The sequence below is a fragment of the Mytilus trossulus genome, chromosome 13 (assembly GCF_036588685.1).
Source record: "Mytilus trossulus isolate FHL-02 chromosome 13, PNRI_Mtr1.1.1.hap1, whole genome shotgun sequence".
NCBI classification, from domain to species: Eukaryota; Metazoa; Mollusca; class Bivalvia; order Mytilida; family Mytilidae; genus Mytilus; species Mytilus trossulus.
In genome coordinates this window covers 45,205,070-45,214,626 of record NC_086385.1, presented here as the reverse complement: position 1 = coordinate 45,214,626, position 9,557 = coordinate 45,205,070, and the positions used below count along the sequence as shown (strand labels likewise).

At 31.6% G+C, this 9,557-nt stretch overlaps 1 protein-coding gene across 1 annotated transcript; it reads right to left on the bottom strand.

The window, feature by feature from the left end:
* Positions 1–2,113: 2,113 nt before the first annotated feature.
* On the bottom strand, positions 2,114–8,377 carry LOC134695153 (uncharacterized). The gene is made up of 7 exons (XM_063556353.1): positions 8,280–8,377; positions 6,571–6,625; positions 5,613–5,708; positions 4,964–5,005; positions 3,755–4,029; positions 3,115–3,237; positions 2,114–2,319 (listed from the first exon to the last, which is right to left on the bottom strand). Exons 1-7 carry the CDS (start codon positions 8,280–8,282, stop codon positions 2,230–2,232), a joined length of 684 nt encoding a protein of 227 aa, XP_063412423.1. The 5' UTR covers positions 8,283–8,377; the 3' UTR covers positions 2,114–2,229.
* Between the last annotated feature and the right edge of the window lie 1,180 nt (positions 8,378–9,557).

Here is a 9,557-nt window from a genome sequence, read left to right as displayed (position 1 = left end):
TTCGAAAAATTCATACTTTTTAAACAGGAAATTTAAAAAAAATATATCATATAATTGATATTTATGTCCACACCGAAATGCATACTTGGGCTGGTAACGACACGTCCACCAGTAGTGGCATCGACCTATTGATGTAAAGAGTTATCAAAGGTACTTGCCAGGCTTATAATTTGATACGTCAGACGTTGATCATGCGTTGGGTCTACATCAGACGCATCAGTGACGCTTAGATCAAAATAGTTCAAGAGCAAACTTGTTTTTCCTTCATTTCTACATTTTAGGTATTCGTGTATTCAGTGTGATTTTGGTAGGTTCTGTATGCACCCGGTTGATTTAGTTTTCATTTTTGTTATATTTTCATTTAACTTTCCTTTGTCTATCTTTTTCTTTTTCTTTTTTGTTTTGTAAAACAGAGTAGATAAAGAATACCTACAGTAACAGTGAATGAATTAGATCCAATGGATGTATTATTGTTTAATCTCACAAAGTTTGACGACTTTTTAATGGACCAAGGTAGCTAAGAACGTGACTACCAGTGTTAGATAAGACTAACGGTATCACGTTTTGAAGTATACAATGGACACAAGTTCATTTTTAATCATTAGGTCAGATCCGTTCATGTTACTGTGTTTTTGACCTAAGTAAACAATAACAAACTATCAATTGAGTTTGCACTAATTACTCAAAACTTGAAAGTGTTTAAGTAATACTGCTGGACGACTCACATAAAATATAACATCAATTAGACAATTGCATATAACAGCAAAGGGCATCCAGTTAAAAGCCTCCAGTCTTCCAAACCCGAAAGATTTTTATTCAAACTCCAAAACGTCTGCTGAAGTCTTAAATATGTGACTAAATTAAACAGATACCTCAGTATGAAATGTTCGTTTTTTGAAATTGTTCTTTTGTTTGTGCCCTTCGTCTACTAATTTTCGGTCTGTTTGTACTTATCAACTATGGTATCAGAATTGTATTTAAGCTTATTGTAATGTAATTTAATTTTGGATGTAACGCGTCTTCTGATTGGCTAACGTTATTTTTTTATGAGCCCATAAACATAATTTAGTCATGTGACCGTGACTTCATCAACGTTATTATTAATAATTAAATTATAAGAAATGACTGTAATACTTTTTCTGTATATTCGAAATAACATAAAAAATGTGGTGTACACTGTTAAATAACCCGCTACGCGCGTTATTCAGTGTGCACCAATTTTTTTATGTTATTTCTTTATAGACAGAAAAAACATTACAGTCATTCCTTAAATGTTTTGTTAATTTAATAACTTAACGTTTTGCTTAAACGTCAATTATTGATTAACCAAATAATACTTTAGAAAAAATATACGATCTTCAACAACTATCAGGTGTCTTAAATAAATACTTAAGGGAGATAACTCTGTAAAATCAGCTAAACGTTTTAATTACGTTGTGTTGTTAAGGTAATATTAAGCTTCTCAATAATCAAAATAAGTGTTTGTCCACCTGCTATATAACCAGTGTAATTTTTCTGATAAAACGGTTGGTTCAAATTTTTTAGAATTTTTATATTTTGGTCAAAGGGTCAAAGTAAATACTTTGTCAAAATTTCAAGAAAATTAAACGAGCCAAATTAATTTTAGTTAAAGTGTTGGGTACCACTTCAAGTGATTTAAGATTGAGGATAACCAGCATTATCTTGTTTGTTTTAGGCCACAATCTACATATACATGTATACATAATAATATGGACAATGTGATATTTCAATTTGTGGTTCACTTCTATCAATAACATCCACGAACGTAGGTATCCAAAGAATAATAATGAATTCACTGTATGCCAATTAAGCTATTAATCGCCAGGAGTAAACAAAAATGTGATATATCATTCAACTGAAACCTTCTTAAATATGTTTGTAATACAACATTAAAATATATATAATAACAAAATTGTCATGACACTTGATATCAATATACTTTTTTTTTCTGGAAATATAGTTATCTGGAATAATGGAACGTTTGATCTTAATTTTAATAATGATATGTGTTAGATGTAATAAGATTCTACATAATTACATTTATAACATTGGAAAAAACGACTTATTAAGGTTGGCTTTGTTTCTACAAACATTGCGTTGCAGGAGAAACAAAACTGTTGACTATGCTGAAAGATCTCCCATGCTTTATATCTAGATATTTTTCAAGTTCTTAGATAATGAAAAACTACACTTTGAATTTGTCTTTAATCAAGTCCATGTTAATATATATATTTTATCGAGTGGTTCTGCTTCAACATGCCTAACTTCTGGAGTAGTATCGCATTCTTGATGGAAAACCTATAAAACAAAATAACAAAGATAAAATAATATAAAACATTAATTTCATTTGATTTGATTTTTGTTGTTTTAACGCCGCTTTTAAGCACCGCATTTATGCTATTTCGTGTTGGCTAGTTTTATTGGTAGATGAAGCCGGAGTTCCTTTTAAAAACTACCAACCTTCGATAGGAAATCTGACAATCTTAATCAATTTAGATTGGAGTCGAGTGCACCCGCAAGAGCGGGATTCGAACTCACAAACTCAGTGTTGACTGGCTTGTAACTTCTGAGACCAATCAGAGAGTTGTCTCATTGGCACTCATACAACATCTTCCTATATCTATAACATGTTTATGTTTAATGCCACCACATTTTCCCGCATGTCTCTAGTCAGGAATCTATGGACTTTTTTATTTTTTCTTATTGGTTCATTTATATATATATATATATGTTTTTTTAAAGAGTTTAAAATGACGTCCATTTCCACTGAACCTTCACACTCTTTGAAATCGAAGCCAGCTGGAGCCCGACTCCAGGTGGGAGATTTTCTTGCTATTTTGCAGACCCATTGAGCTCTTTCCTTCTCTTTGGTCGGGTTGTTTAAATACTATTTGACACATTCCCTGTTTCAATTCTCAATTTGACCATGCACTGTAAATATTTACACATGTACAGGTCCAAGTGGTGAGTTTTCCCATTAGAAATTACAACGCATCTTTTAATTTTTATTTTGTACTAATTATTATTTATATTATCTTCAAGAATATTTTTTTATACATGACATGAATAAAAAATGTTAAGTTCAATACTTACCCTGATCTCATTTCCATCACATGATATAAGTATGCCTGCTTGTCTTACATTTCGTCGTGGATGATAAAATACTGGTGTGTATGGTTTAGCTAATTTTGAGCACGTCCCATTCCTTAAAAGTACCTATAAAAGTTATGAAAGCGTTTAAAAAGACATCCGTATGAAATATATCGAATAAAACCAAATACACGTATAAAGTACTAGTATCTATTTCACAGATAACGACGTTACTATAATCCCATCCTGTTTTATTCAGATATGACCGAATTAGAGTTATTACACGAACAACTTTGTGCCTCTTTCCAGAGAACCCGACATCACCCCTCCCCCGCGGTTTATGGTTGAGGTTCTTATTGATCAGTCTTTAGTTTACTGTGTTGTGTTTTGTGTACTTTTTTTTTTCTTTTAGTCGCTTTTCGTTTTTTACCAAAGTATTGTCAGATAGTTTCGATTAATGAGTCAAACTATCCCATTGATATTTTTCGCTTCTATCTTGAAGTCTTAGCTTAAAGTTGTTATATTTTATTTCAAAATGAATAATTTAACGTGATTTATCAAACATATTATGGTTACGATACGGGTATTTCACGTGACCACGTGATCGATAATTGTTTGTATCTTAAAGTCTGTTGTGAATTACCTGTTCGCCTTCAACCCATTTAGAACTCACAGGGGCGTTGCAAAGTGTCATAACTAAAGCATCGTTATCATGGCGACCATCGTTAGGACATTGTGCAGCTCGTGAGTTATTGACAAATTGATTTCTTGCAACGGCATCAAAAACAGCAACGATGTCGCATGTACTGGTATGTGGTGCATGGGTAACAACTGGTGCATGAGTTTTATGTGGTGCATGAGTTGCATGTGGCGCATGAGTTATATGAGGAGCATGAGTCTTTGGTGCTTCTGTTTGATCTAAAATGTAACAAAAAAATACTTTATGATTTAAGTTAACAATTTGTTTTTTATATCTTGTCTCTGAAAACATAATAATCTATAGAATAAAACTTTATATAACACAAAGTACCCAACTAGCATTTTTAAGAAACGATACTCGGTCGCAAACTGCCGTCATATTTTGATCCGCGAATGATTCCGGAAATAGACATATATATGCGTGTTATACACCATTGTTTAGATAGTTTAAAATAAATTTAGTTTCGGTCGGATAGACAACCGAGGAATCTAAATATAACGGAAGTTTTCAATCGAGAATCATTTAAAAAAAAATAGATTTGAGTATCTCAATTATGTTATAGTTATCATGTAACAATACAGATACAAGACATAGTGCTTGTTGCACATGTTATGTATAACCAAATATAAAGGAAAACTATTTCAGATACCAGTGTCTGTGAGTTTATAAAATCTGCTTAAAATTCAATGTTAGTCCTCAGAATATCATACCAATGTTTTTTTGTTTACACTTTTTACACAATGCGAAGGTGTATTTATGTCAGGATCAAATTTAAGAACCGCAATTAAGCTAGTTCTACGTGTATTTAGCCAGTTACATGTACCATATTCTATCAATACAACTACTGTCTATGTGTCGAACCAGACTCGTGCGAAATAGAGTTTTCGTATGACATTTTTTTTTTAAAGCAGATAATGTGTTTAAGTTTTGCTGAAAAAGATTTCACAACACTTAGTTTTAATTTCTTTTATTATAATTATTACATAAGCCAATATGATTTCGCCCTTCAAATTGTTCAAGGTGAGTAATAATTCGATGAAGCTAGAAAATCCGAAAGTTCTTCTTCATAGTAGAAAGAAAATGCACCGAATCTATATTTTAGTCAGAATGTGTGTATAATAAGGAGACTATGACATAAAAAAAAAACCTCACCATTACAGCTCAGACCTTTACATCTATGGCAATCTAAACACTCTAAAGAAATGAATTAAATATTAAATGAAAACACTTTAAATTTCAAGTAAATCGTTACATTACTCTTAAGTTAAAATTTGGTTTTCGTGTATTGTTCTAACTATTTATATGTCCGAGTTCAGTTGCTGGCCGATTTTAGTAGGAGCAAGAACTGGTTCAAGCTGCATATCATATGTACCATATAAGCCACTTATCATTGAAATGTAAAGCAATATATTTAGGTTTTATTCTACCAATTTACAAAAAAACAGTTGGTTTTCACTTTTGAATTGATTCCAGTTTGATTCAAATCTTTGTTACATGTAATAGGCATTGGATTTTTCTGAATCATCGATAATTTTTTTTTATGAAATTCGCTTCTGGTGAAGTGGATTTTTGTGAAACTGTTATAGGCATCTCTTTCCTTTGTATACCTCACTCTAAATATAAAATATGAACTTGGTCTATTGTTGAAGGCCATGCAATGAATTATTATTATTTACATCATGGGTAATTGAATGTTCTTTTAATTGACCAATCATATCGCATCTTTTAATTGACCAATCATATCACATCTTTTAATTGACCAATCATATCACATCTTCTAGTGTCTATGTTATGTACATACCTAAATGTTGTTCATGCTTACAGATACACCCGTAGCATTTTTCCCAACGTCGTTCTCCCTCTTCACAGCTGTTGTCAAACAAAAACCTTTTGATCCCTATAAAAATAAAATTATCGACTTAATCATGTTTTCAATCAAACATATTCTGCATTCGTATCAACTCGGCCGATTCCGTACCCTCATCTCACGATAAAAGGAGAGTAACGGATTCTTCCGAGGACTGCCGAATGATATTCTGTTAATAGGAACATGACTTCTTCTTATATTTGGTCACAGTTAAGTAGGGCATTTCTTTTAGACAATAAATGAAAATTGAAAAAAAAATCCTCCTGCGCTTTCTTGATAATATGTTTACAGTGTGTTGTATTACTTTTGGGACTAATGAGAACAAACTAAAAGAAAACTTTATCGGATCTAACTCTTAATATTGAAAATGTTATCTTATAGGGGTCTCGAAATCTTTTGACAGCTTCCGAAGTTCTAACCTTTTAAAACTTTTTCAGCTGGACTAAATCACTACTTTACTTTAAAAGAGGGACGAAAGATACCAAAGGGACAGTCAAACTCATAAATCTAAAACAAACTGACATCTTTAAAATTCGTGACCTATTTTGATTTTCAGTGTAATTTTATTCCCCCCCCCCCTCACTTGCTATTTAATGCATAAAACATGGAGAAATAGATTTGGAAGTTACACACTGCAACACACTGTCCACACTAGGACAAAGGACGTTACTGTGGTCTTGGACCATCTACATCATGCAAATACAACATTATTCAAGCTCATATTCATTGGTGGATTGAATATTAAACCAATTTCAAATCCTGAATCAATTTTGCACAACCTTTCATGTTGGATGGGTATGTTTGCAAATATTAAATATCATGGTAGCATACATAATAATAGTTTATATATTATTGATAATGGTTTAAAATTTGTAAAAGTTTTCAAACTTACCTACGGTTTCGTGTACAAAACATAAAACAGCCCACAAAAATAGAGTATTTTTCATCTAAAGAGAAAAGGTAAATAGTTTCAGAGTTTTTCCCATTCAAATTAAGATTTGTTATTCACGGTTACTTATTCTATATGTATGTATATGATTCACATTGAAAATATTTGGGAGCAACTCTTGTCCACATGTTTAGTATCCCTGTAAATAGCAGGGCTGATATACATAAAACCATTCAAGATATAATCGTAAATGCTAGTTTATCGTAGAGCATGTAGAATAAACAGCTGCGCCACGAGTGCATGATATGCCCGTCGTTTTGTGTGTGAAGTTTTATGTAATAATCATAATTTTCTGAGTTACGGCGCGACATGTGACCCCCCTTTTTTTTCTTACAAAAAAATTCAATTACTCTAAAATAAAATTTTAAATCATCATCACAAATTATACAGATCTTCAGATAAATATAAGTAAGAAGTGTGTAAAGTTTTTAGCAATAATCATAACTCGTTTTTGAGATACGGTGCGACATGTTAAAAAAAAACACCCTTTTTTAGTTAAAAAGTCCCGTAACTCAAAAAAGTTTCAATATGATTTTCACGAGAGAGTAAACAGATCATTTGACCATCATAAGAAACAACCATGTTAAGATTCATGAAATTTTAAAAAATTGTTCTCAAGTTACGGTGTGACAAGTTTACGCCAGACAGACAGACGGACGCCGGACATTTGTATGCGATAATACGTCCTGTAATTTTTTTTCGAACAGTAAAAATAACTAAAAGGTTTAGCAGGGAAAGAACTTATTTCTTCTATGTTATAATGATATTGAGTGTCAGTCTTTGAAAAATCATTCAATTTAGAGGAGTATCAAATTATGGCCGAAAAAAAAACAATCCTATTTTCTAGTACCCTCACTGTGAGTTAGAAATGTAAGGTCTGTCGTTTCTGTGTTTCAGGTAATTTGAGAAATAACTTTTGGTTAGACTGATATCAAATTGCAGGTTATCTCCTCTAAAATGTTCTAGTTGGAGAAACTCAAACAGATATCAAGGTATTTAAAAATCTTGTTAACAATATGATAATGAACAATCATTTTTCTCCATGTCTGATAGTTGTACATGTAAGACAAGAAGAGAAATTTCCACCTTTTCTATTTTCAATTTTCCGTAATGATCCGAAAAAAACAGATGATAAATTTGTAAGGTATCCATTTAACACTTTTTAAGCAGAAATTAAATAAACATTTTTATGTGTTTAAAACAGTTCGCTGCACTTATATTGCAGTTATTCTATACTCTCAGAAGCATAAGAAGGTTTTCCAAATCCCTGTAATATTTTCCAGTTTTCTAACAAAAGGTTAAGAAAACAAAATTATGGTATTAAACATGAGTAAGACAAAACAGAAGTGATCAAAACCTGCAATATTAATGAATGTTTATGAGTATTTTTCTAAATCCTTCATGTAGATATAGCTTGCTACTTTATATGCTGTGTTATATTAGCAAATATTGGCATTGATAGACTTATGCTATTACACCTAACATTTCAATTAAACTAAAAATTGGTTGTACATTTGTAAACATCAACACGTATGAAAAAAAATCACAAGTCAGCCAAAACTTAGCTTTTTTCATAAAAAAAACAACCTTTATATGTACGTGTAGAGAGTTTCTGAGGGGAAATATATGATTATCTTAAGCTGTGGACTTACCATATTGCAGTACGGATTTTAAATTTAACTACGATAAATAATAATTTCGTGTCGTGGTTCTATCAATGTATATAATGATTATCACACCTATAGTTCCTCTTTATATATGTACCTTACAAGAGTGTCCTTCAACGTGACTTTGAATGTTAGATAAGTCTTAAGGTTTGTCACGTTCGGTTAATAAAGTATAATTGTGGTCATCTATTTGGTACCGACACATCTTAAGAACGTGTGTGTTCTTTGCTCTTTGTTTCCTACATGCTAATTACTAAAGCAGTAGCTCTGGTAAAAAAAAACAGAAGAGTAACTGAAATTGCATAGCAATGATATATATATTTTATGAAAAGAATACCATTTTGTTTAGGTTTTTGTTTTAGTAAGTAAATGAGCGCACTGACTGAAAAAAAATCACAGCATAATTATATTGGGTTAAAATATCGAAATCAAAGTCGAATAACATTTTTACGATATACTATTTATTGACTAAAAATAAAGAATCATGAGTCAGAAAATTAGGACCACGCTAACACAATTTTCCAATATCATAAGTTATATACGATGTTTCTCCAATGGAAACAATTAAAACATTTTTTGATTCGAGCGTCACTGATGGGTGTTTTGTAGACGAAACGCGCATCTGGCGTACATATGTAAATAAAAAAAATAATCCTGGTATCTATAAATGAGTGTTGTTTAAAACGTTTAATATTTAAATTTCGACCAAACATTTGAAGATATTTTACTAGGGAGGAGGAATGTAAAAAAAGCACAAAAAACAAGTTCGTCAATTCGTGATTACGACCTAAAATTAAATTCATAATATACATCAAATATAATCAATAGGGTAACACCAAACCTACAGTGTACTCCATAATTACATGTTCCCTAAAACGTTTTCTTCTATCACGTCGGTTGAAACATTGTGAAGATCTGGAGAAATACCTTTGCAGCATATTGGCTGAATGATTTGCTTCCTCTGACATCACAAACTAATGAATGTGCGAGTGCGGCTTTATTTTAAAGGTGTGATATCCTTTTTTTGCAATTAACCATTCAATTTTGATAATTCGTCGGCATTCAGTTTTACTGCTGAAGTTGAATAAGATTTAATCTTCTAATTTCTAGCAGAGAACAAATAATGAAGAAAAGGATAAACTGTTCATTTAAATCTTTATGAAATGACTGGATGGTTTATCGTTCCAACGATGTGTCCTTTAATTGAAAGGGTAAGCCGTAAACAAATGGATGGTAACTTCATCCTGCTTCAGTTAGTTAAAA